We start from the raw sequence: 26,925 nt of genomic DNA on the forward strand, positions 1-26,925 counted from the left end.
AGAAGTAGCTCTTGGTTTCAAAAAGGTTGGTGACCCCTGGTATAGTATATAGTAAAATTATCAAACAATATAATGTAAAACATATGTTATACTAATTAACACTACAGATTGTTTTTTTAAATATGTGTAAAAATAATCAACATCAGCACATTGTACGATGGCGTCATGGTGACCACGCCCCTAACCACTCCCCCACTGTCATAGGTATCTTGGCAGTCTAGGGGAAACCTTAAACCGTCCATAAAATGTACGTGCAAATGAAAGTACAACTTCACCACAGTAGTCTTCATTTTTGCACTTAAGAAACTTCTCTATGACTCCAGCGGCTCCAGACTTACTCTGTTTGTTTGAGATTGTCATTACTGCCAAAAATGGTGGAAAAGTGTATTACAACTGAGTACTGCTGCAGCCCATACGGACCACAGCTGAGACACAGATATTGACATTTTAAAAACATAACATAAAAAAAAACAAGGATCTTGGGAACATTAGTGCATAATGCAGTAACACAACAAAAATGATGTCAAAAATACAGCAAGAATTTACTGAAAGGACAAAAAAGTCAGCCTTTGTCCCTTGAGGGTTGAATTATGCAAGCAAGTAATTTACTGTTATTCATCTGTGATTTTTTTTTTTTTTTTACAAAAACGTTCGACAGTTCTATTAAAAATACACAAACTTGGTGACATTTTTAATTCTGTCCGCTTAAAAAATTGGAAACATTTCAAATGCTTTTGAAGACAACATCAATGTTTTTGAGCATCACTTTTTGGAAAATGTAACCAATAAAGTCAATAAAACTAGGCTTTGAAGCAATCATCGTATGATACACTACCGTTCAAAAGTTTGGGGTCACCCAAACAATTTTGTGGAATAGCCTTCATTTGTAAGAACAAGAATAGACTGTCGAGTTTCAGATGAAAGTTCTCTTTTTCTGGCCATTTTGAGCGTTTAATTGACCCCACAAATGTGATGCTCCAGAAACTCAATCTGCTCAAAGGAAGGTCAGTTTTGTAGCTTCTGTAACGAGCTAAACTGTTTTCAGATGTGTGAACATGATTGCACAAGGGTTTTCTAATCATCAATTAGCCTTCTGAGCCAATGAGCAAACACATTGTACCATTAGAACACTGGAGTGATAGTTGCTGGAAATGGGCCTCTATACACCTATGTAGATATTGCACCAAAAACCAGACATTTGCAGCTAGAATAGTCATTTACCACATTAGCAATGTATAGAGTGTATTTCTTTAAAGTTAAGACTAGTTTAAAGTTATCTTCATTGAAAAGTACAGTGCTTTTCCTTCAAAAATAAGGACATTTCAATGTGACCCCAAACTTTTGAACAGTAGTGTATATCAACACATCTCACCAGACTTTAGTTTTGTGCATAATGCCAGGTTTTTTTTTCAAATGTGAGTGAGGTCTACAGTCATGGGCAGAGATGAAGTGTTTTTCCCACTCTCTGCAGAGATCAAGTACAACTATTGATGTATTTTTCTACAAGTGAGTGAGTATAAGTCAGACAAAAAGAATAGAAATTGTAAATTTGCAAGCTCATCTTTGTAAGCTCTTGTCAGTCTTTTATTGGTCTTCTCTGTGGATTTCAAGGACTTCTGCATCTCCTATCATCTCTGCAAAAGAGAGCACAGCAGTGAAATGCCATTTAAAAAAAAAAAAAGTATGATGTTTAACAGCTGTGTCTGGTCGACAGTCCTTTTTATGTCACACACAAGCATGGAATCCAATAAGAATCTGAAGTAGTCTAGATTTATAACTAATGCTAGGTTCACACCAACGGCGCTTTAAAGCGGCATGCAAAGCGGCGTTAAAGCGTAACAAAGCCTGATTAAAGCGTGAGGGTCCTAATGGATCGTGGGAAAGCTTGTAGTGAAGCGGGACATGCGGCAAGTTCGCCAAAAAATTTTAAACGGTTTAAAAAAATTCTGCCCTCTGTCAAGAATGGAATAAAGCGCCGAGAGAGTATCAAAGCGTGACAAAGCCTGACAAAGCTCAGCAAAGCTTGACTCAAAGCGTAGGAAAGCTTAACAGATCTTGGTTCAAAGCGCAATAGGAAGTGACTGTGATATTGACTAGTGACATTGGAACTTTATGTAAAAGCAACACAGGATTACAAATCCATTCTCTTTTGCATCATTGCCTTTTTTATACGATGATCATTGTTTCTGTACTTCTGCTGTTTGATGTTGCAGTTTGACATTACTGTCTATCATTTTTCTGTATGAAAATGTTAATAATAAAGAGAATATGTTACGTTTAAAAGAAATGCCTTTTATTATTGTCAACTAGCATAAGAAATGAAAGATAGATATTTATTAAGATGACAAAGAAATAAAAGAAATGGAGATATAAAACATAATATGACGGAAAAAAAAGAGAAATTTAAAAAATAAATGAATATAAAAAATAAAACAAATGCCTTTTATTGTTGTCAACTAGCATAAGAAATGAAAGATAGATATTTATTAAGATGACAAAGAAATAAAAGAAATGAAGATATAAAACATAATATAATGGAAAAAAAAGAGAAATTGAAAAAATAAATGAATATAAAAAATAAAAGAAATGCCTTTTATTGTTGTCAACTAGCATAAGAAATGAAAGATAGATATTTATTAAGATGACAAAGAAATAAAAGAAATGAAGATATAAAACATAATATGACGGGGAAAAAAAGAGAAATTGAAAAAATAAATGAATATAAAAAATAAAAGAAATGCCTTTTATTGTTGTCAACTAGCATAAGAAATGAAAGATAGATATGTATTAAGATGACAAAGAAATAAAAGAAATGAAGATATAAAACATAATATCACAGAAAAAAAAGAGAAATTGAAAAAATAAATGAATATAAAAAATAAAAGAAATGCCTTTTATTGTTGTCAACTAGCATAAGAAATGAAAGATAGATATTTATTAAGATGACAAAGAAATAAAAGAAATGAAGATATAAAACATAATATAACAGAAAAAAAAGAGAAATTGAAAAAATAAATGAATATAAAAAATAAAAGAAATGCCTTTTATTATTGTCAACTAGCATAAGAAATGAAAGATAGATATTTATTAAGATGACAAAGAAATAAAAGAAATGAAGATATAAAACATAATAAATAATAAACATAATATAACGGAAAAAAAAGAGAAATTGAAAAAATAAATGAATATAAAAAATGTGTGGAAAACAGTATACTGAGTTTTTCACATTTTTTTCTTATTTTTGTTGTAACAATGCACAACAGAGCTTGATAATCGTGTCAGAGCCTGATTTATAGCGTCATGATCGCATCAAAGCATACTAAAGTTCAATAAAGCGTAATAAAACGTATCAAAGCGTGATTTAAAGCGTATCAAAGTGGGATCAAATCGTGAGGAACGGTAACAAAGCGGCAACTAATTCGTATCAGAGCGTATCAAAGCATAACATTACTTCGGAGATCGGGATATTCGTGGAAAAATTGACAAAAATGACGGCGCTTTGCTCGCCGCTTTAAAGCGCGGCAAGCGCCGTTGGTGTGAACCAGGCATAAATGATGGCGCGCCATTTCATGCATACATATCGCCTTCCTAGCCTAAGGTTATGTTTTCATTGATTTTGCTGGTTCTTTGCAGGATTATACAAAAAAAAAGACCAAATTAGTTGCTGTGAAGTAGGATGAGAACATTTTTCTACATTTTCCTTCAGTTGCAAGAGTTGTAATAGCGGAATTCATTAAATGCTTCAACATAATCAGACCCTTCGAGGGAGTTACCTGGCTTGTCTTTGCTGGATGTTCTGTTCGCTTCGTGTGATCTAAGGACACATTTACAGAACTTTGTGATCCTCCAAAAATCCACAGAACTTTAAAGATAGTTGCCACCGACCTGGATCCTTGCGTTTTTTTCCGTGTTGGCTCGTCAATGAGCGGCAAAGAGCCAGGATGAAACTCTTGAAGATGTTGCAAGCTTGGCTGCCGACGACCCGGTAAGTCAACGCCGTCCAGTGCTTTTTTGATCATCCCCATGACCAGGTCTTTCTCTGAGGAAACGGCACATATACCAAAGAGGTGAATAGACTGTAGCTTGGCTAAAAAGTCAACTTCAACTCAATGGGTGAAACTTAAGGTTAAATTTAATGGCCCAATTTTATGGAGCATTTTCCATAGCTAACTGTAGATTACAGAGTGTTAAGGTCTACACTTTTGAGAAATGAAATACAGATTCATCAATAGAATTATCAGTCAAGAGAGGTCTGGGTTTTGCACAAATTGCCATTTTTTTCCTTCCTGGCCAACTGTTTACCTCTCTGGCTTGCCATCAGAAGCCACTGTTGGACTGCCGATAGGGAATCAGTCTGCAGGATCTGGCAAAGTACCTCCAACACCTGTTGAAGAGAGGAGCGGGCCCAGTCAAATCACACTCAAGGGAGTCTGAACCAAAAGTCTGTCTATTCATCACAACAGAACATCGTATCTGTGCCTCTAATCCATTCAGTTTTAATGCTGTGAAAAAGTTAACCGTTAGTTCTTGGTCGTGGAAAGCTTGCAGGGAGTCCAGGCGCAGAGATTGAGATCTACGGTGGTGAGACATGGAGTTCGGAGGGATGATTCTCCCGGTTTCTGCGGAATATTGGGTCTTTCGGCGGACTGGTTCCTTCTCAGACATTGCCTGGAACACAACGTAAAAGAAAAACAAAACAAATGGACTTCAAGATAATAAGACAGCAGAAAAGGAGCAATTGTGAAAACATCCTTAATGTTCGAACGAGGGATGTTTTCATCAGGGTCTTATGCTGCCGATTACGATACAGATCATCCCAAGTGTGAGATTGGGAGACACAAATACTGATACCGATCAAATGTATACAACGGAAATTTGAGCATTCCTTTATGGTGAGTGCAACAATATCAACCTAATATTTGAACTAGTTCCTTATTCTCTTTTATTACATACAATTGTTTGAGCAAAACAAAGTCAATAGTAGTACATCCATTAACAACTAAACAAAAGCAAAAACTACCTATCGCAGTTAAATCCTTTGGTTTTGGCCCTCAAAGTCCTCCTGTGTCCAGGGATTTATTCTCTGAGTTTGTAAACATGAACAAAATGACACAAATCTGATATTGTTTATATAAAAATATTGATCTAATCATTCTAGTATTGATCATGTGCTGATACTACCCTTGGTATCGACACCACCAATTCATGGACTGATCCGCCCCCCACTTACTGACTGTAACATTGATTTACGTTGTTACAAATTGAAAAACTTATTCGGGTGTTACCATTTAGTGGTCAATTGTACGGAATATGTACTGAACTGTGCAATCTACTAATAAAAATTTCAATCAATCAATCAATCAATCAGTCAAAACGGCGGCGTGGCGAAGTTGGTAGAGTGGCCGTGCCAGCAATCGGAGGGTTGCTAGTTACTGGGGTTCAATCCCCACCTTCTACCATCCTAGTCACGTCCGTTGTGTCCTTGGGCAAGACACTTCACCCTTGCTCCTGATGGCTGCTGGTTAGCGCCGTGCATGGCAGCTCCCGCCATCAGTGTGTGAATGTGTGTGTGAATGGGTGAATGTGGAAATAGTGTCAAAGCGCTGAGTACCTTGAAGGTAGAAAAGCGCTATACAAGTATAACCCATTTATCATTTATTTATAAAACAATGTTGACACACCAACAGTTAATAGATGATCCTTTCTCTAACTCTTATTATCTATTTGTTAATTTCCTGTTAATAAAATAGCTTAGCAGCTATTATCATGCCTGCCCCGCTTGCTATGTGTGTAACATATTAAGCCTCATCTTCCATTGATAATGATGCTGAAGCTACTCTGCAATGCAGTTAATTTGACATAATGGAGTTGATTATTATTAACTTAGTTCCACACTGTGTGTGAAGACACATAATTATCTGCTAGCTGCTTGTCAGCCCGCGAACTAAATATATATATACAGTGTCAGCCAGAAAGGATCGGCGTATGGCATTAGTCGGCAATGGCGATCACATAATCAGCTGATTCTGATTGGGGGCCTGTTGATGGAACCCAACTGCAGGTCTGATTGAGTTAATTTCAGAGCAGTCTGAGTTTGTTTGGGGTGTCCAAATGTTCGTGATCATAACCAAATTTACACCACCTCTGGATTTGATTTGTTTACATGAAATATGTCGGCTAAAGATTATGTTTGGACAATGTGAATTGTATTCATTTATATAGCGCTTTCTCTAGAGCAGAGGTCACCAACGCGGTGCCCGCGGGCACCAGGTAGCCCGTAAGGACCAGATGAGTAGCCCGCCGGCCTGTTCTAAAAATAGTTTAAATAGCAGCACTTACCAGTGAGCTGCCTCTATTTTTTAAATGTTATTTATTTACTAGCAAGCTGGTCTCGCTTTGATCGACATTTTTAATTCTAAGAGAGACAAAACTCAAATAGAATTTGAAAATCCAAGAAAATATTTTAAAGACTTGGTCTTCACTAACTGACAAAGAAACAGATAACAGATTTGGTGTCCAGTTCAAAGTGTGACATGATTTATTTAAAAATTTGAGAGTTGACTTTTGTATTTTACATGAGTTATTATTTGTACAAACATGGTGCAAAGTAATTCATGATTTGTTAAAAAATGTTAGTGGCTAGCTAGTTAAAATGGGATATTGTGATTTCACAAGACTGTCTTAGAAGTGATCATTTGAAAATGTTCAATTTGAAAAATGTGCACTTAGAAAAAATATAAAAATAAAGTGTTGCATATTGATATTTATCTGTTTCTATATATATTTATTGTGAGAAATCCTTAAGATGATCAGTGTTTCCACAAAGATAAAAATAATTAATTATTAATAATAACATAGAGTTAAATGTAAATTGAGCAAATTGGCTATTTCTGGTAATTTATTTAAGTGTGTATCAAACTGGTAGCCCTTCGCATTAATCACTACCCAAGAAGTAGCTCTTGCTTTCAAAAAGGTTGGTGACCCCTGCTCTAGAGACTCAAAGCACTTTACATAGTGAAACCCATTATCTACATCTTTTATAACCAGTGTGGGTGGCACTGGGAGCTGGTGGGTAAAGTGGAGGACACAATGGTAGTGACTAAGATTGTGGACGCGGGAATCGAGCATGCAACCCTTAAGTTGCTGGCTTCGGCCGCTCTACCAACAGTGCCACGCTGCCCCAGTAAAGATGAGAACTCACTAAAAGCCAACGGAATTGAAGTTGACCCGACCCGGACTTCATCCCAATATGGTTCATTACTGACAAGTTTGAGTTTCTTCTATGCCGGCCCCTGTGACCAAGTGTGAAAACCAACCAAACTGAAATCCCATTCAAGCGTGGTCCTTGTTCGATTCCTCTCAGAAGAGCCTGACTTCATTGGGGTGCTCAAGTAGGCATGACAAATGCTGGCCAATGAACAGAAAGAGAGCCACATTCTTCAAACACTTAACAGGAACTGAACTGAGAGCACATCTGGACTTGAAGCTGAACTGCTGGCTGATGAGATTGTTCTGACGGCAGGAAAGGACAAGGGGCCTCATTTAACTAGAGTTATGTGGATTTCCTCCTAAAAATGGACGTATGTTTAAATCCAGAAAATGGCGTACGCCAGGGGCGTCACTAGCTTTTAAGGACAGGGGGGGCTTAGCCCCCGGGAGATGCACAGGATGCGAGCGAACGAAGCGCACGAGCACAAAACTTCACAAACGGCTAACAAAGACTTAGAAATGAATCATTGTTATTATTATTATTTCAGTGGGTTTCTTTTCAATCTGTGTTCAGTACAATAACAAACATGGGTTTGCACCGTGACATTTTGTTTACAGCATCAACAAGAAACAATGACTTGCATGATCCTTCAAGATACACTGAAACAATGAAAGTCATGGCATTAGCCTCTGTTATTCATTCACAACATAGAGGCTAATGCCACCACTTTAGCTCACAATACAATAATTGTTTGTTCCCAAATATTTTGAAGTTGCACAGATTACATTTTGGGCACATATGTGACTAAAATGGTTGTAAATTCAAGCCCTGGAAATATTACTTAATTACTTGAATTAAAGTAATATCTGGATCGAGATAATTTGGCTACTATATAATATATTTATATATATGTATATTATGGCAAGCCGTTAAGGAAATTAAATATACATGGAAGTCTGAATAGAAATGAGAAACGTTTATATATACTTTAAATAAGAAAGACTTAGAGTCCGTCTGCTGATCTGAAAAAGAGCCAAAGCTGTCAAAGAGCTGAGGGACTATCTTCAAAGTGCAATGCTGAAACAAATAACGCAAACAATAAAATGTAACTTCCAGGGCTTGAGATTTTTTTATGCATTCTAAGTCAGAAATAAATATATACAGTAAATAAAAAGTCAGCTAACAATGGATTTAATGGGGGCTCTCTATTTTGCCCACATAACTCTCTAAATAACCATCCAAGACCTGCAAACATTACTCTATTTACATTTAGTGATCTGAATATTAACTAAATATTAGTAATGTTGTTATTATAAGTATTTTTTAGCACTGCCAGCCGAAAGCTAACTATAGTTTATGCTGCACTGGACTCAATGGAGAGACTTTAATGTAATTTTAAAATTCAACTGAAGATAGCAGTAATTCGACATATATGAATCCAAACTGCCGTAAAACTGTAAAGAAGAGGAAGAAGCTTATGCAGCAAGGCAGCATTGAGCCGGTGATGTCTTGTTTGCTGCCATCTCTGCTACTGCTGCATTGCGTCCCGGGGACGGTAAAAAAAATGCACGGGACGAAATGAAATGCTCCCCGGGACGATGGCTTTTAACCATTTTTTTTCTTTTTCTTTTTATGTATTTATTCATTTTACATTTTATATTAAATGTCTTGGTTTTTCCACCCTCTGAAAATCCTATGAAATGTTTAACAAGCCATCCTATAATAATACAACAGCTATTAATGTAACAATACAATAAAACAAATATATTTAATGATGTTTTTTTCATTATTTTAACAATAGGCTAATGTATATTACTTTATATAGATTCTACAAGAAACACAAAACTTAAAAACTAAATTATTTACAATTGCAGACACAAGGTTCTTGTTCTGCAGTGCTGTGTGCTAATGTGCTTCGTACACCTGCAGGACCGCAAACAAGGTCGCAGAGAAAATGCGGACTGGATTTTGAGTGATGTGGGCATTTTCTATATGAACAAGTGGAATGGATTGGATACCGACGCACTAAAGGGGCTCTCTACCTTACGCTATGAAGTGAGGGGAAACTGAGTGAATAATGACAGGTTATATGATTATTTATTTAAACTCATATTCGGGCCACTTTATAATGAATATGTCGGCATGTATTTGTAAAAAAAAAAAAAAAAAGTTTTTTTTAAATTTTTTTAACAAAATTATTTAGGGGGGCTTAAGAACATTTTAGGGGGGCTTGAGCCCCCCTAAAATAGGCCTAACAACGCCAATGGCGTACGCAAGTAAAAATTCATATGCTTTAAAAGTTTTCGCACGCACAAAACCAGGCACACTTTTTTTGCTTCAACTTGAAATCAGCCTCAGACGTGTGCACGCCCAGACCACGCCCCCTTATAAATATGCAAATATCATATTGAAAGTAGCGACGTTTTTGAGCTCGGCTTGGTCCGACCATTTGCAAGTCAATAGGAGGTTTTCTTTTTCTCGTGTTTGGAGCAAACGGCAGAGCGGTCGTGAGCCTGACATTGCCGTGTCTGAGAACTGAACGCAGGCGAGAATTAAAAGAAATGGTCGTGTCAGGAAGAAAGTGAAGAAGATACATGTGCGGGGGCGAATCTGACCCGGGAAAATTAGTGCTGCACTACCGTTAGAAAATATAGTCGCTATGATGATACGTTGAACTTGAAAAGAGCTGGCTGACTGAATGTAAAATAATTGGTGTAATTAAGAAGAAAATGTATGAGTCAGATTACACTTTCATGTGAACCCCCGCGTTCAAAAGTTTCTGTTGTACACATCAATCAGTCTGAGAAGTAGACGTTGAAATTAAATTATGTTATTTAAACGGGGATAGCAGATCCATTCTATGTGTCATACTTGATCATTTCGCGATATTGCCATATTTTTGCTGAAAAGATTTAGTAGAGAACATCGACAATAAAGTTCGCAACTTTTGCTCGCTGATTTAAAAAAAAGCCTTGCCTGTACCGGAAGTAGCGTGACGTCACAGGTTGAAAGGCTCCTCGCATTTCCACATTGTTTACACCAGCAGCGAGAGCGATTCGGACCGATAAAGCGACGATTACCCCATTAATTTGAGACAGGATGAAAGATTCGTGGATGAGTGAAGGACTAGAGTGCCGTGCAGGACACATCTTTTTTCGCTCTGACCGTAACTTAGGTACAAGCTGGCTCATTGGATTCCACACTCTCTCCTTTTTCTATTGTGGATCACGGATTTGTATTTTAAACCACCTCGGATACTATATCCTCTTGAAAATGAGAGTCGAGAACGCGGAATGGACATTCACAGTGACTTTTATCTCCACGACAATACATCGGTGAAGCACTTTAGCTACGGAGCTAACGTGATAGCATCGGGCTTAACTGCAGATAGAAACAAAATAAATAAACCCCTGACTGGAAGGATAGACAGAAAATCAACAATACTATTAAACCATGGACCTGTAACTACACGGTTAATGCTTTCCAGCCTGGCGAAGCTTAACAATGCTGTTGCTAACGACGCCATTGAAGCTAACTTAGCAACGAGACCTCACAGAGCTATGCTAAAAACATTAGCTATCCACCTACGCCAGCCAGCCCTCATCTGCTCATCAACACCCGTGCTCACCTGCGTTCCAGCAATCGACGGCGCGACGAAGGACTTCACCCATTCATCATTGCGGTCGGCAGCTAGCGTCGGATAGCGCGTCTGCTATCCAAGTCAAAGTCCTCCTGGTTGTGTTGCTGCAGCCAGCCGCTAATACACCGATCCCACCTACAGCTTTCTTCTTTGCAGTCTTCATTGTTCATTAAACAAATTGCAAAAGATTCACCAACACAGATGTCCAGAATACTGTGGAATTTTGCGATGAAAACCAAGCTTTTTGTATTGGATACAATGTGTCCGAATACTTCCGTTTCAACGATTGACGTCACGCGCATACGTCATCATACCTAGACGTTTTCAACCGGAAGTTTAGCGGGAAATTTAAAGGCCTACTGAAAGCCACTACTACCGACCACGCAGTCTGATAGTTTATATATCAATGATGAAATCTTAACATTGCAACACATGCCAATACGGCCGGGTTAACTTATAAAGTGACATTTTAAAATTCCCGCCACACTTCCGGTTGAAAAACTCCTTTGGATATGATTTATGCGCGTGACGTCACAAAATCCATGGAAGTGGTTGTACCCGATACAAAAACCTCTTGTTTTCTTCGACAAAATTCCACAGTATTCTGGACATCTGTGTTGGTGAATCTTTTGCAATTTGTTTAATGAACAATGGAGGCTGCAAAGAAGAACGTTGTAGGTGGGATCGATCGGTGTATTAACGGCTAAGTACAATACTTACAGCAACACAACAAGGACTACTTACTACGCCTAGCCGATGCTTGCCGCCAAACCCACGGATGAAGTCCTTCGTCGCGCCGTCGATCGCTGGAACGCAGGTGAGCACGGCTGTTGATGGGAAGATGAGGGCTGGCTGGCGTAGGTGGAGCGCTAATGTTTTTATCATAGTTCTGGGAGGTCCGGTTGCTAAGTTGCTAAATTAGCCTTAGCGTCGTTAGCAACAGCATTGTTAAGCCTTACCAGGCTGAAAATTTTTAACCGTGTAGTTACATGTACATGGTTTAATAGTATTGTTGATCTTCTGTCTATCCTTCCAGTCAGGGATTTATTTCTTTTGTTTCTATCTTCATTTGAGAACGATGCTATCACGTTAGCTCAGTAGCTAAGTGTGTCACCGATGTATTGTCGTGGAGATAAAAGTCACTTTAAATGTCCATTTCGCGTGCTCGACTCTCATTTTCAAGAGGATATAGTATCCGAGGTGGTTTAAAATACAAATCCGTGATCCACAATAGAAAAAGGAGAGTGTGGAATCCAATGAGCCAGCTTGTACCTAAGTTACGGTCAGAGCGAAAAAAGATACGTCCATCACTGCCTCTCCAGTCCTTCACTGTAACGTTCCTCATCTACGAATCTTTCATCCTCGCTCAAATTAATGGGGTAATCGTCACTTTGTCGCTCCGAATCTCTCGCTCCATTGTAAACAACGGGGAATTGTGAGGAATACTAGCTCCTGTGACGTCACGCTACTTCCGGTACAGGCAAGGCTTTTTTTTATCAGCGAGCAAAAGTTGCGAACTTTATCGTCGATTTTCTGTACTAAATCCTTTCAGCAAAAATATGGCAATATCGCGAAATGATCAAGTATGACACATAGAATGGATCTGCTATTCCTGTTTAAATACAAAAAAATCATTTCAGTAGGCCTTTAAAATTGCACTTTATAAGTTAACCCGGCCGTATTGGCGTGTGTTGCAATGTTAAGATTTCATCATTGATATATAAACTATCAGACTGCGTGGTCGGTATCAGACTGCGTGGTCGGTATCAGACTGCGTGGTCGGTAGTAGTGGCTTTCAGTAGGCCTTTAATGTGAACAGTTCACCCAGTGTCATCTCTGTGTGTCGTGTAAGCATCCACAGCCTGTATAAATGTGCGTACGGTAGCTATGGAGTTGCCGTAAGGCAGAGCACATTTCCAGGTCAACGTCAGTCTTGATACATCTCAACTTTGCCATGAAAAAGGGCGCACACCAGTTTTTTGTGCGTACGCAAGTTAATACATGAGTAGGGATGTCCGATAATGGCTTTTTGCCGATATCCGATATGCCGATATTGTCCAACTCTTTAATTACCGATACCGATATCAACCGATATATACAGTTGTGGAATTAACACATTATTATGTCTAATTTGGACAACCAGGTATGGTGAAGATAAGGTACTTTTTAAAAAAATGAATCAAATAAAATAAGATAAATAAATTAAAAACATTTTCTTGAATAAAAAAGAAAGTAAAACAATATAAAAACAGTTACATAGAAACTAGTAATTAATGAAAATTTGTAAAATTAACTGTTAAAGGTTAGTATTATTAGTGGACCAGCAGCCCGCACAATCATGTGTGCTTACGGACTGTATCCCTTGCAGACTGTATTGATATATATTGATATATAATGTAGGAACCAGAATATTAATAACAGAAAGAAACAACCCTTTTGTGTGAATGACTGTGAATGAGTGTAAATGGGGGGGGGGGGGAGGTTTTTTGGGTTGGTGCACTAATTGTAAGTGTATCTTGTGTTTTTTATGTGGATTTAATTTTAAAAAAACAAACAAAAAAAACGATACTGATAATAAAAAAACGATACCGATAATTTCCGATATTACATTTTAACGCATTTATCGGCCGATAATATCGGCAGACCGATATTATCGGACATCTCTATACATGAGGGCCAAGGACTTTGTCGTACTTACCTCATTCTTGTCCTTGTGTGCCTGAGAAGGCAAACTGACTTTCGCCGCCAGCTCTTTGAGTTCATCTCTCCAAGCTTCTGAAAACGTCGCTGCACAACAAGAAGCAGATTGGATTATTGATCTTATTCAGCTTCTTCTGGAGTATTTTTTTTTTTTTTTTTTTTTTTTACCGGATTTGCCGCCGTTGACCCCGTAAATGTTTTGATGCGGCAAAAAAGCCAAGGCGGGAACGCTGGACTGTCTGTGGACGTGACCCTTAAGGAGCGGGTGAGGAAATAGCGAGGAGGAGACAAACCAGTCGTCCCTCACCATGCACACGGGCCGCCCGTTGAGTCCTGAGGTAGAAGTACAAACAAATCAAAAGCCATGCTGCGATTGTTATGACGACACAGAGTTCGTTGTGACTTTTACAAATGTCCCGATCTGTTCTTTTTCTTTCCTTTTCTTTCAGGTGGTATATTTTGTATTCTGCACCCAGACAGCTTTTCCTTCACTTCTGAGAAAGTCTTTAGGCCAAACTGCTAATGATTAGTGTCAGCTGCTTTCACAGAAACCTTTGAGTCACCTAATGTGTGTGTGATTGATCATGATTGATTAATATCCAACTTGGCATTTAGAGGAAAGCTAGGAAATGATTGTCACTATATAAATGGCCTATGGGGGCTTCTTTGTTACAGCACACATAGTAGACTCCAATGTGGATATGCGATGTTTTGTTGTATTTTGCTTTGATTTTTGTAGGCTAATTACTTCTGTTGGGAGTGGCAGTGGTGGTGCGGTGAACACTCTCATCTGTATTGTTGTGTTCCGCCCATGTCTGAGGGGAAATTCTATTTCCTGGAACATTGGTTGCATTCCAGCAGAGGTTAATTGGTTTTTTGTCCTGACATATCAATCAATCCAACTATATTCATATAACCCTTTTCATGCACAGGCAAGTGGCAACACAAAGTGGTTTATCCCCCAAAAAGAAGAAAAGAAAACACGCGCACACAGCACTACACTGCAAAAAGTCAGTGTTCAAAAACAAGAAAAAAAAATACAAAAATGAGGGGTATTTTTTTTTAACTAAGCAAAATTATCTGCCAATAGAACAAGAAAATTTGGCTTTCCAAAACCAGTAAAATTAGCTAACCTCAATGAACCCAAAAATACCTTAAAATAAGTATATTCTCACTAATAACAAGTGCACTTTTCTTTTTTTGCGCAATATGTTGAAAAATATTGTTAAATTAAGTAAATGCTAGTGCCATTATCTTGACATAATGATATGCGCTCGGCATTACATTTCTTGAAACCAGCAAACTTATACTAAAAACTAATTTATTGTTCTTAATGGAAAGGCAACAAGGCAACCGCTTGTTACTCTCGGGGTCTACGAGCCGCTCAGGCAAATCATATTGTCTAAAAATGCATTTTTCCATGGATAACATGACATCATCGCGCCAAGTGCGTGCTCTTTCAGTCAATTAGTGCGCATATATACAGCCCGGCCCCCGGCCAAAATCTTTTTAATTGTAATTTTGAGGAATTTATCTGAATGTGCATGAACTATTTCGGTTCAAAATTGTTTGAAATGTTAAATGTTTAAATATGAACTGTCAGTTTACTGTACAGTGCCAACTGTACTACTATATGAGTACCTATTTTCTATTGTTTCATTGAAAATAAAACAGCAAAGTCCATTTGGCTGTCATCTGTTTTAATTATGAGACACAATTGTGTCAAAAGTCATGATTTTTTTTTTTCATGCTTGAAATAAGAAATTATTACTTTAAAAAAGTAGTTTTATACTCGTGAGTGTTGATGACACAGCTTTACAACAGTTGATATTTTAGTTTCAAGCATGTTTTACTCAATATAGGTCATCAAATCTCAGCAACAAGCTGTAATATCTTACTGAGATCATTTAGGACCAAAACCCTTAAAACAAGTAAAAGACTCTAACATAAAATCTGCTTAGTGAGAAGAATTATCTTACCAGACAGAAAATAAGCAAATATCACCCTTATTGAGATATTTCATCTTACTTAGATTTCAGTTTTTGCAGTGTATTGACAATAACAAAACATGGCATGGCACTGAGGATTGAGGGAAAAACGCCACCCGTGAGGCGAAAATGTATCTAAAAAAAAAAAAGTAGTATGAAAACATATTTTAAAATATAAAATTAACAAGAATAAAACGTGAATAAAAACATAACATTGAGAGAAGGTGGGGGCCACAACTAGACTCATCCTTTCCAAGGGGGATGTGTCAATCAACAAATAAAACATAGTTAATTGTGATGCATCATTTTTATTTATTTCTATAACCTTTTGCATCGCGCTTTTGTTGATAAGCCAACAATTTTTTTTTTTTAGTTTTTGTTTACTTTTGGACTTCCTTACGTTGTCTGAATAGTTTCGATTAATTTAGTTTTTAAGGCAGTGAAAATAAGAGGCGTACGCTAGCGCAAATCGAATGCCTTGTAGCTGAAAGCACAAAGGCTAATGGACTTGCAAGGAGCTCACTTGAAAACCATGGTAACAAGAATCTGAAGATTTCCATTTACTATTATTATTATTACCGTAATATCCGGACTACAGAGCGCACCTAAATGTAAACTGAACCCACTTAATCTGTGGACACATTTTATTTTGTAAATATATTGGCCGTACAGGTCTATAAGTCGTAGGTGAACAAACATTAGGCATGTTCATTCACAAATTTAACAAAACAGTGCCTGTAAACTACAAACAGTAGTCTAGTCGCATGATTAGGGTTTGTCGATGACGCGCCAAATGAATGAACAAATGTATTTATTTATTCCGGCAGACAGGCATATATAGCAACACTTCATCAGTCTTTGTAATTTGACAGACATGCAACGACACCCACTGAAAAGGGATACGGGAAAAAAGCAAGAACGCTTATCCATGTCCCGCCCCTAAGTTACAATCAACTTATATGTTGGTTATATAGTCCAAGTTTCAACAGCAGGTTTGATAGATACATGACAATTTCAGAACAAGTATAACATATTATAATGGATGATAATGACAAGTCGGTATACATACATCAATAAGTCAGAACAAGTATAACATATGATAATGGATGATAATGACAAGTCGGTATACATACATCAATAAGGATATATTTACTTCTTTTTTTTTTTTTTCTCAGTCCACATGATGTCCAATTCATGTTTCATCTTGTGTTATTTTGTGCAGATTCATGAATACATTTTTCCATGTCGTCATTTATGTTCAGTTTAAGTCTGATTATAATCCATTTCAAGTAGAGATGTCCGATAATATCGGCCTGCCGATATTATCGGCCGATATATGCGTTAAAATGTAATATCGGAAATTATCGGTATCGGTTTTTTTATTATCGGTATCATGTTTTATTTTTATTTTTTTTAATTAAATCAACATAGAAAACACAAGATACACTTACAATTAGTGCACCAACCCAAAAAACCTCCCTCCCCCATTTACACTCATTCACACACTTTCTGTTATTAATATTCTGGTTCCTACATTATATATCAATATATATCAATACAGTCTGCAAGGGATACAGTCCGTAAGCACACATGATTGTGCGTGCTGCTGGTCCACTAATAGTACTAACCTTTAACAGTTAATTTTACTCATTTTCATTCATTACTAGTTTCTATGTAACTGTTTTTATATTGTTGTACTTTCTTTTTTATTCAAGAAAATGTTTTTAATTTATTTATCTTATTTTACACATTTTTTTAAAAAGTACCTTATCTTCACCATACCTGGTTGTCCAAATTAGGCATAATAATGTGTTAATTCCACGACTGCATATATCGGTTGATATCGGTATCGGTTGATATCGGTATCTGTAATTAAAGAGTTGGACAATATCAGAATATCGGATATCGGCAAAAAGCCATTATCGGACATCCCTAATTTCAAGTTTTGAGGTTCGAGTGTCCAGAAAATCCCGCACAGACCAAAAGTGGCCCCTGTAGAATGCACTGTAAATTTCCATGAGAGGAAGTGAATCTTCTGCGGAACAATAACAAATGACATTCATTATTCCTCGTCTTCCTCTTCATCCTCCATAGCTTTTGCTCCAGCAGACTTTTTGAATTCCGCACGCAATAAGGCCATTTCATCCTTGGCCTCCACGATATCAGACTTCATTTTTTCTGATTGCGGTCAGGACTTCCCTTTTCCCAGCGACAGCCGACCAAATGAGTGATTGTGTTTGATTTAATGTAACCAATTTTATCGGTCCGTTGTGACCTGTTCGGCAATTTCATTGGTCTGACGGGACGAGCCTAAATTTATTGGTCAGCATGTGAAGCTCGTAAAACCTGGAAAAATCCATAAAATATGCACAGTGTTGTATAAAGCGCAGAATGTAACCAATTTTATCGGTCGGTTGTGACCTTTTCGGTAATGTCATTGGTCTGACGGGACGAGCCTAAATGTATTGGTCGGCATGTGAAGCTCGTAAAACCTGGAAAAATCCATAAAATATCCACAGTGTTGTATAAAGCGCAGAATGTAACCAATTTTATCGGTCCGTTGTGACCTGTTCGGCAATTTCATTGGTCTGACGGGACGAGCCTAAATTTATTGGTCGGCATGTGAAGCTCGTAAAACCTGGAAAAATCCATAAAATATCCACTGTTTTGTATAAAGCGCAGAATGTAACCAATTTTATCGGTCCGTTATGACCTTTTCGGTAATGTCATTGGTCTGACGGGACGAGCCTAAATGTATTGGTCGGCATGTGAAGCTCGTAAAACCTGGAAAAATCCATAAAATATCCACAGTATTGTATAAAGCGCAGAATGTAACCAATTGTATCGGTCCGTTGTGACCTGTTCGGCAATTTCATTGGTCTGACGGGACGAGCCTAATTTTATTGGTCGGCATGTGAAGCTCGTAAAACCTGGGAAAATCCATAAAATATCCACAGTATTGTATAAAGCGCAGAATGTAACCAATTGTATCGGTCCGTTGTGACCTGTTCGGCAATTTCATTGGTCTGACGGGACGAGCCTAATTTTATTGGTCGGCATGTGAAGCTCGTAAAACCTGGAAAAATCCATAAAATATCCACAGTATTGTATAAAGTGCAGGGTTCAAAGCGTGGGTAAAAAGTCACGAATTATAGTCTGGAAATTGGAGTCTAATAATTGTTTGTCAGCCATTGCTTGAATTGTACTTAACGACACAAAACAGCAAGAAAATATGGTCTGAAGGCGCAGTACCTATATAACGCCACTAAATTACAGTAATTGTTCTCCAGTCTGTCAAAGGTCTTCATTAGGGCATACTTGCCAACCTTGAGACCTCCGATACCGGGAGGTGGGGGGCCGGGGGTGGGGGGGCGTGGTCGGGGGGTGGGGCCGGGGGCGTGGTTAAGAGTGGAATATATTTAAGCTAGAATTCACCAACTCAAGTATTTCATATATATATATATATACACACTACCGTTCAAAAGTTTGGGGTCACCCAAACAATTGTGTGGAATAGCCTTCATTTCTAAGAACAAGAATAGACTGTCACGTTTCAGATGAAAGTTCTCTTTTTCTGGCCATTTTGAGCGTTTAATTGACCCCACAAATGTGATGCTCCAGAAACTCAATCTGCTCAAAGGAAGGTCAGTTTTGTAGCTTCTGTAACGAGCTAAACTGTTTTCAGATGTGTGAACATGATTGCACAAGGGTTTTCTAATCATCAATTAGCCTTCTGAGCCAATGAGCAAACACATTGTACCATTAGAACACTGGAGTGATAGTTGCTGGAAATGGGCCTCTATACACCTATGTAGATATTGCACCAAAAACCAGACATTTGCAGCTAGAATAGTCATTTACCACATTAGCAATGTATAGAGTGTATTTCTTTAAAGTTAAGACTAGTTTAAAGTTATCTTCATTGAAAAATAAGGACATTTCAATGTGACCCCAAACTTTTGAACGGTAGTGTATATATGTATACTGTATATACATATGTATATATATATATATATATATATATATATATATATATATATATATATATATATATATATATATATATATATATATATACATATGTATGATATACTTGACTTTCAGTGAATTCTAGCTACATATATATATATATATATATATATATATATATATATATATATATATATATATATATATATATATATATATATTTATTTATTTATTTATTTCATTATACATATAAATAAAAGAAATACTTGAATTTCAGTGTTCTGGAGGCTATCCAGTAGATGTCAGTATTGTCCTGTTTAAGAGTGTCACAACATTGCTGTTTACGGCAGACAAACTGCTTTACGGTAGACGAAAACGTGACTGCTGTTGTTGTGTGTTGTTACCGCGCTGGGAGGACGTTAATGAAACTGCCTAACAATAAACCCACATCAGAAACCAAGAACTCGCCCTCGATCATTCTACAGTTATGACGTCATTGGGCAGGCAAGCTGTTTATATTGTGGGAAAGCGGACGTGAGAACAGGCTGTCCCCACTCAGGTCCGCATTGAGCCGGAGGGGGCGTGGCCTCCAGCTCCGGCTGAATACCGGGAGTTTGTCGGGAGAAAATTTTTGCCGGGAGGTTATCGGGAGAGGCGCTGAATACCGGGAGTCTCCCGCTAAAAACGGGAGGGTTGGCAAGTATGCATTAGGGTGATTTGTTTTATATAATTTTAGTTTTACTTACGATTAAGAATGTTGAAAGTATTGTTTGAAGAATTTCACTATGGCGTCACGTACAAAAGTTGGTCCACTTGGGAGATGATAGACTCAGTGGGATCGTTCTTACCTTGAATATGTCTCACCCGGTGTGGGTGAGGGTTGTGGCGGGAGAAAAAGGAGTGATGGCTCAGAGCTCCAAACCTTGGCGTGCCTCTCGTCGCCATCCTGTTCCATTCGGGGGACAGCGAGACGTGACTTAGCGGACCAGAGCTCCTCTCTGTCGTTGTCCCGCGGGAGTCCGACGGCTGGCTTCGTGACATTTTTCGGATCCGGAATAGAAGCCGTTCCTGAAGCAGCTAATGAAAAAGTCAGATTACTTTGTTAAAAGTCAAGCAAAGAACGCCACTTTCCTAAAGATAGTCTTTACCTTCAAGAACCCCCTGCGAGTTTGTTGTTTTCGTGTGTGTCGTTATTGCCGTTGCTAAGAAACGAGAGCCAGGAGAGACCGAACAATAGCATCGGATAAAAGGTTGTCCGTGACACACTGTACTAAGGAAGAAATTGTTCTTTTTTTTCCCCCTTTGCAAACTCTAATCCTTGACAGTAACTGGTTTCACAGGTCTGATACACTAATGTTACACAAGAACCCTATGGATTGTTTATGATGTTATTTCTGACACAATGTGCAATCTGCTATTTTCAATGTGTATGCTTTATTGACTGATATGTGATGTATTGAGCTGTTGTGTTCTCACAACATAGCAATCAATTAGTGTTCAGCGTTCCTATTAAGGCACCACTTTTCAATAATAAGTGTTTTTCTGCGTTTTATGAGTCTTCTCAATGTATCATAAAAATAGTCGAGGCTCACTTTTTAATCCCACAACTGGAAATAGGGATTCCCCCCCGAATACAACTTTATTCTTTATCACAACTTAACTTTTTTTGATTGATTGAGACTTTTATTAGTAGGTTGCACAGTGAAGTACATATTCCGTACAATTGACCACTAAATGGTAACACCCGAATAAGTTTTTCAACTTGTTTAAGTCGGGGTCCACTTAAATTGATTCATGATACAGATATATACTATCATATATACTATCATCATAATACAGTCATCACACAAGATAATCCCATTGAATTATTTACATTATTTACAATCAGGGGTGTGGAGGGAGGGGGGGGTGGGGGGGGATATGGACATCAAGTAGTGGACATAGAGAGAGAGAGAGAGAGAGAGAGAGAGAGAGATCAGAAGGCATAAGAAAAAGAAAAAGTATCTGCATTTGATTGTTTACATTTGATTATTAGCAATCCGGGGAGGGTGTTAGTTTAGGGTTGTAGCTGCCTGGAGGTGAACTTTTATTGCGGTTTTGAAGGAGGATAGAGATGCCCTTTCTTTTATACCTGTTGAGAGTGCATTCCACATTGATGTGGTATAGAAAGAGAATGAGTTAAGACCTTTGTTAGTTCGGAATCTGGGTTTAACGTGGTTAGTGGAGCTCCCCCTGGTGTTGTGGTTATGGCGGTCATTTACGTTAAGGAAGTAGTTTGACATGTACTTCGGTATCAGGGAGGTGTAGCGGATTTTATAGACTAGGCTCAGTGCAAGTTGTTTAACTCTGTCCTCCACCTTGAGCCAGCCCACTTTAGAGAAGTGGGTAGCTCGTAACATTGCAATTTTCTCTGGTAAACATAACATTATTGCTAAATTACTTTTTAGCTCGGAACATTTACATTCTTACAATGTTACAGCCAGGGCCGGCCCGTGGCATAGGCCGTATAGGCAAATGCTAAGGGCGCCGTCCATCAGGGGGCGCCACGCCAGTGCCACAAATGTTGGAGGAAAAATAAATAAATAAATAAATAAGTTGGTGCTATTATTTCTAAATACATAAAATAATCCCACGTTAATTAAAATGCAAAGTAAAGCCTATTTAATAGAAATATTATTTGTTACAACATTACCCCCCCCTCCCCCGTAACGGTGCGCCCCCTCCCTTCCCGTATCATGACTCTTTTTGGACGTCACCACATAAAAAAATCAACACAAGATGTCAAAACGGCCAAAACTGTCAGGTGCCCAGGGAAGAAAAAGTTAAATTATTTATTATGCACTAATTAAAGGGGCAGAGCTTTAAGAGACATTTTAGCTTTTATAAGATATATTTTTTGTAAGAACCTCAATTAATAAATATATTTCAGTGAATAACTTATTGTTCAATACTAGTTACCATAATAACTAGTATATCATGCAAAATTGCAGATTCCAACCATTAAAATACTTTAGTATTGATTTACGTGGACAAGTTGAAAAACTTATTCGGGTGTTACCATTTAGTGGTCAATTGTACGGAATATGTACTGTACTGTGCAATCTACTAATAAAAGTCTCAATCAATTAATCAATCAATCAATGTGGGTTGAGGAGGAGGAGCCACAGCCCCCCTTTACTGTGAACCTCTTGCTTGGCCCCGGTATAAACCGTTTGCTTGCCTAACAGAATTGCTATTGTGACATCCAGTGGACACATTTAGAACAGCAGTTTCTTTAATAAATAAATAAATAAAAAAGCAGCTCATTTTTATACTTGGCAAACTCATCACGCGGGCGGGAAAAAAATGTTTGACACCCCTGCCGCAGTGTGAGGCTCCAGAGAGGGACAAGCGGTAGGAAATGGATGGATCAATGTGTGGTCTATTCAAAAACATTTAAATGTGTGTACAAATAATGTATAAAAAAAAGTTCCATCCATTCATCCATTTTCTTCCGCTTATCCGAGGTCGGGTCGCGGGGGCAGCAGCCTAAGCAGGGAAGCCCAGACTTCCCTCTCCCCAGCCACTTGGTCCAGCTCCTCCCGGGGGATCCCGAGGCGTTCCCAGGCCAGCCGAGAGACATAGTCTTCCCAACGTGTCCTGGGTCTTCCCCGTAGCCTCCTACCGGTCGGACGTGCCCGAAACACCTCCCTAGGGAGGTGTTCGGGTGGCATCCTGACCAGATGCCCGAACCACCTCATCTGGCTCCTCTCGATGTGGAGGAGCAGCGGCTTTACTTTGAGCTCCTCCCAGATGACAGAGCTTCTCACTTTCGGCCTCCCCGGGGGTCCCGGGTCCCTATATGTGCGAGTGTACCTAATGTTGTGGCCAGAAGGGTCCTGATTGGTTTGCCAGGAAGAAGCAGCAGGAGGTTCCTCCATCAAGGAGGAGGAGGAGCCACAGTCCCCCCACCCCCCTTTACTGTGAACCTCTTGCTTGCCTAACAGGATTGCTATTGTGACATCCAGTGGACACATTTAGAACAGCAGTTTCTTTCATAAATTTTTTTTTTCTTCATTTTTAATCTTGGCAAACATCACGCGGGCCGGAAAAAACCTGTTAATGTATGTTTGACACCCCTGCCTCAGTGTGAGGCTCCAGAGAGGGACAACCGGTAGGAAATGGATGGATCAATGTGTGGTCTATTCAAAAACATTTAAATGTGTGTAAAAAATAATGTATAAAAAAAGTTCAGTCAACTAAATATATTTCGACTCCCCGGGGGTCCCGGGCCCCTTATGTGCAAGTGTACCTAATGTTGTGGCCAGGAGGGTCCTGACTCCTGATTGGTTTGCCAGGAAGAAGCAGCAGGAGGTTCCTCCATCAAGGAGGAGGAGGAGCCACAGCCCCCCGTTTACTGTGAACCTCTTGCTTGCCTAACAGAATTGCTATTGTGACATCCAGTGGACACATTTAGAACAGCAGTTTCTTTCATTTAAAAAAAACAAAAACACAGCTAATTTTTATGCGCACGAGAAACTTTTTATAGTTATAAAACAATTTAAAAAATGTTTATAATTTTTTTAGACATTATCTCGTACGCGCGAGAAAGTTTCTCCTGTGCAAGAGAAAGTTTCGCACGAGATACATGTCTAAAAAAATATATATATAATTTTTTTTTTTTTATAACTTTATAAAAAGTTTCTCGTGCACACGAGACACATGTCTAAAAAAAATTTAAAAAATAATTATAAAAAAAAAAAATTCCCCCATGTCCCTTTAGGGCAGGGGTGTCCAAACTTTTTCCACTGAGGGCCGTACACGGAAAAATTTAAGCATGCGGGGGCCATTTTGATATTTTTCATTTTTAAACCTTAACAAAATATATTGATTTTTTTTTTTTAACATTTAGGGCTCCCGGGGACCATAAAGGGTCTCAGTCATTAAAATTTAAAAAATAAGTCAAATTATTATTATTTATTATTTAACGCTTACAGTAAATCTCTATATCAACTTCAGGTGGATTTAAAGTAAAAAAAAAAAAAAAATGTTATGCCTTTTCTGTCAAAGACAACTTTGTTTTTTATAGTAAAACTGAAATATGCAGTATTTAGTAATTAGAGCCCTAAAAGATCAATAATGCAGGACACCATAGATTTTAATTCTTTAATATTTTTTAGTAATCACAGTGAAATGTTAAATAAAATCCTACTAAATATATTTGGGATCCCAAAGGTCCCCCACTCATAAAGTGATACATTTTTATTAGTTTTTTTTTACTTTTAACACTTAAATTACGAGATCAACTTCAGATATATCTGTCGATTTTACGTTTGAACTGTTTGTATTATGCTCTTTTGTCAAATAAAACTAAATATTTTTTCCACATAAAACATTTTAAAGGGATATTTTTTAAGTAATAATTCATTATAACATAGATTTTTAGTCTTTTTTTTTAAAATTTTTTAGCAATGGCCAAAAAAAAGAAAAATAAACAAAGACAAAAGAAAATAAACAGCCTGCAAGGCAGCTTTGTGTCAACATTGCAACTTTTTAAAAAAATGTTTTATTAAATTTTTGCAATGTTATCAATTTTGCAATTTTTGCAGAATGTGTGGCGGGCCGGTAAATAATTAGCTGCGGGCCGCAAATGGCCCCTGGGCCGCACTTTGGACACCCCTGCTTTAGGGGTTTCCGTAGCAAACTCATCACACGGGCCGGAAAAAAAACTGTTCAGGCCCGCGGGCCGTATGTTTGACACCCCTGCATTAGTGTGAGGCTCCATGGCTTACCATGAATTGATTAACGTGGACCCCGACTTAAACAAGTTGAAAAACTTATTCGGGTGTTACCATTTAGCAGTGGCGTGCGGTGAGGTTAATGTCTGGTGAGGCACTGCATCATCACAGTCAGATTTACAAACATATGAACCCTAAATAGTATCTTATTCACCATGTGATTGGCAGCAGTTAACGGGTTATGTTTAAAAGCTCATACCAGCATTCTTTACACAACTGTAGCACACAAAAAAGCACATTTAATAAAAAAAACATTATTATGGTCTTACCTTTCTTGCTGGACAGCCTTTGCGTGTGTACCACGCCGTTTGACAAGAACGGGTCTTCTGTCCCGAAGTCAAAAGCAAACCTTTTAGCTCCGGCGTTGGTATACCTTTAATTATTACCTCCTGCTTCGATTGAAAGTCCAGTTTAGAAAACTGTTTTATTTGACATATGTAATCCTCCATGTTTTTAATAAAAGTCCAGGCTAGAGGGAATAAACAATCGCTTGCAAACTTCTTTTTTTTTTCTTCTGCGGCCGAGGAATGATCTCTGGGATCACTACCGCCCTCTACCACCAGGAGGCCGGATTACTGCGAGCCTCAACCAGTACGTCTTTTGCAGCAGATTTATGAATGCTCAGCACAAGAAATACGTTACACACATACAGTTGTTGACAAAATACACTGTACATTATATACCTCAGCTAACTCAACTATGGAAATGTATAATATAATTCATATAGCAATACAGTCTCACTGCACAGCAGCTCAGCAGTTAGCCGAGTCATTGTGCACAATCCATGTTGAGGCACAAATCAGTGACGTGCCTCAACTGGCTGCTGATCTGCGTCTCTTCTCAGTATTTGAACGGCAAATGTGAAAATAAAAATAATCTAAAACTGGTGACGTTGTCGTAGAATTTCTGACCTTTTGACCTATATTTCTTGTCTTTTAAGAATGTCCGCTCATTTTCAATTCTCTTGTATTTTGTGCCATTGAATGGACCAGTTGTGGGACAAAAGTGAATATTAAGTCATGCCAACCTGTCTACAGAATGTGTTGACTGTCTAAAGGATTCGAGTTGTTATGGAACAGATAGGGAAAACAACAAGACATTGACGCATTTAGATAACAAACAATGACGCACAAGAGACATATAAAAAATGGCAGAAGACCGGAACTCGAGAGTGATTTTTGGCTTGTGTGTGTCTTGTTTGCTCCGGAGTAACATGTGGTCTGTCTGCACGGCCAACTTAATTCAACCTGCACTTCTGATAATGGGTAAATAAATTTGTTGTACTAAACTACTTTTGTTGCCTGTTTAAGCTTCGGACAATCCACTACAACGTTAAATGGAAAATAACTTTAGTATAATCACTGGATACATATAACAATTTAATTATTATTTTTTTGGTGAGGCCCCGCCTCCCCTGCCTCTAGTGACGGCACGCCACTGCCATTTAGTGGTCAATTGTACAGAATGTGTACTGTACTGTGCAATCTACTAATACAAGTTTTAATCAAAATTTCAATCCAGAGAGGGACAAGCGGTAGGAAATGGATGGATCAATGTGTGGTCTATTCACAAACATTTAAATGTGTGTATAAGTAATGTATAAAAAAAAAAGTTCAGTCAACTAAATATATTTCGACTCCC

General features: G+C 38.1%; 2 protein-coding genes across 6 annotated transcripts in view; one reads left to right on the plus strand and one right to left on the minus strand.

The window, feature by feature from the left end:
* tbata (thymus, brain and testes associated) overlaps nucleotides 1-25,708 on the minus strand; it is a 26,261-nt gene extending 553 nt beyond the window's left edge. The window contains exons 1-10 of one of the 2 annotated variants that reach the window (XM_062055493.1): nucleotides 25,554-25,708; nucleotides 20,656-20,709; nucleotides 20,356-20,584; nucleotides 13,719-13,883; nucleotides 13,549-13,637; nucleotides 4,519-4,668; nucleotides 4,303-4,384; nucleotides 3,886-4,039; nucleotides 3,774-3,814; nucleotides 1-1,634 (exon numbers count right to left, since the gene is read on the minus strand). The exon at nucleotides 1-1,634 is cut by the window's left edge and continues 553 nt beyond it. In XM_062055493.1, coding sequence (XP_061911477.1) covers nucleotides 1,585-1,634; nucleotides 3,774-3,814; nucleotides 3,886-4,039; nucleotides 4,303-4,384; nucleotides 4,519-4,668; nucleotides 13,549-13,637; nucleotides 13,719-13,883; nucleotides 20,356-20,548 — 924 coding nt within the window. In that variant the 5' untranslated portion in view covers nucleotides 20,549-20,584; nucleotides 20,656-20,709; nucleotides 25,554-25,708 and the 3' untranslated portion in view covers nucleotides 1-1,584. Of the gene's footprint in view, nucleotides 1,635-3,773; nucleotides 3,815-3,885; nucleotides 4,040-4,302; nucleotides 4,385-4,518; nucleotides 4,669-13,548; nucleotides 13,638-13,718; nucleotides 13,884-20,355; nucleotides 20,940-25,553 lie in introns of those variants that run through there. The other variant, XM_062055491.1, reaches the window with a different exon arrangement.
* The window catches only part of qrfprb (pyroglutamylated RFamide peptide receptor b), a 70,846-nt gene that overhangs the window by 16,883 nt on the left and 27,038 nt on the right, over nucleotides 1-26,925 (plus strand). The gene's annotated exons all lie outside the window — the stretch shown is intronic.

This window comes from Entelurus aequoreus, linkage group LG08 (genome assembly GCF_033978785.1).
Source record: "Entelurus aequoreus isolate RoL-2023_Sb linkage group LG08, RoL_Eaeq_v1.1, whole genome shotgun sequence".
NCBI classification, from domain to species: Eukaryota; Metazoa; Chordata; class Actinopteri; order Syngnathiformes; family Syngnathidae; genus Entelurus; species Entelurus aequoreus.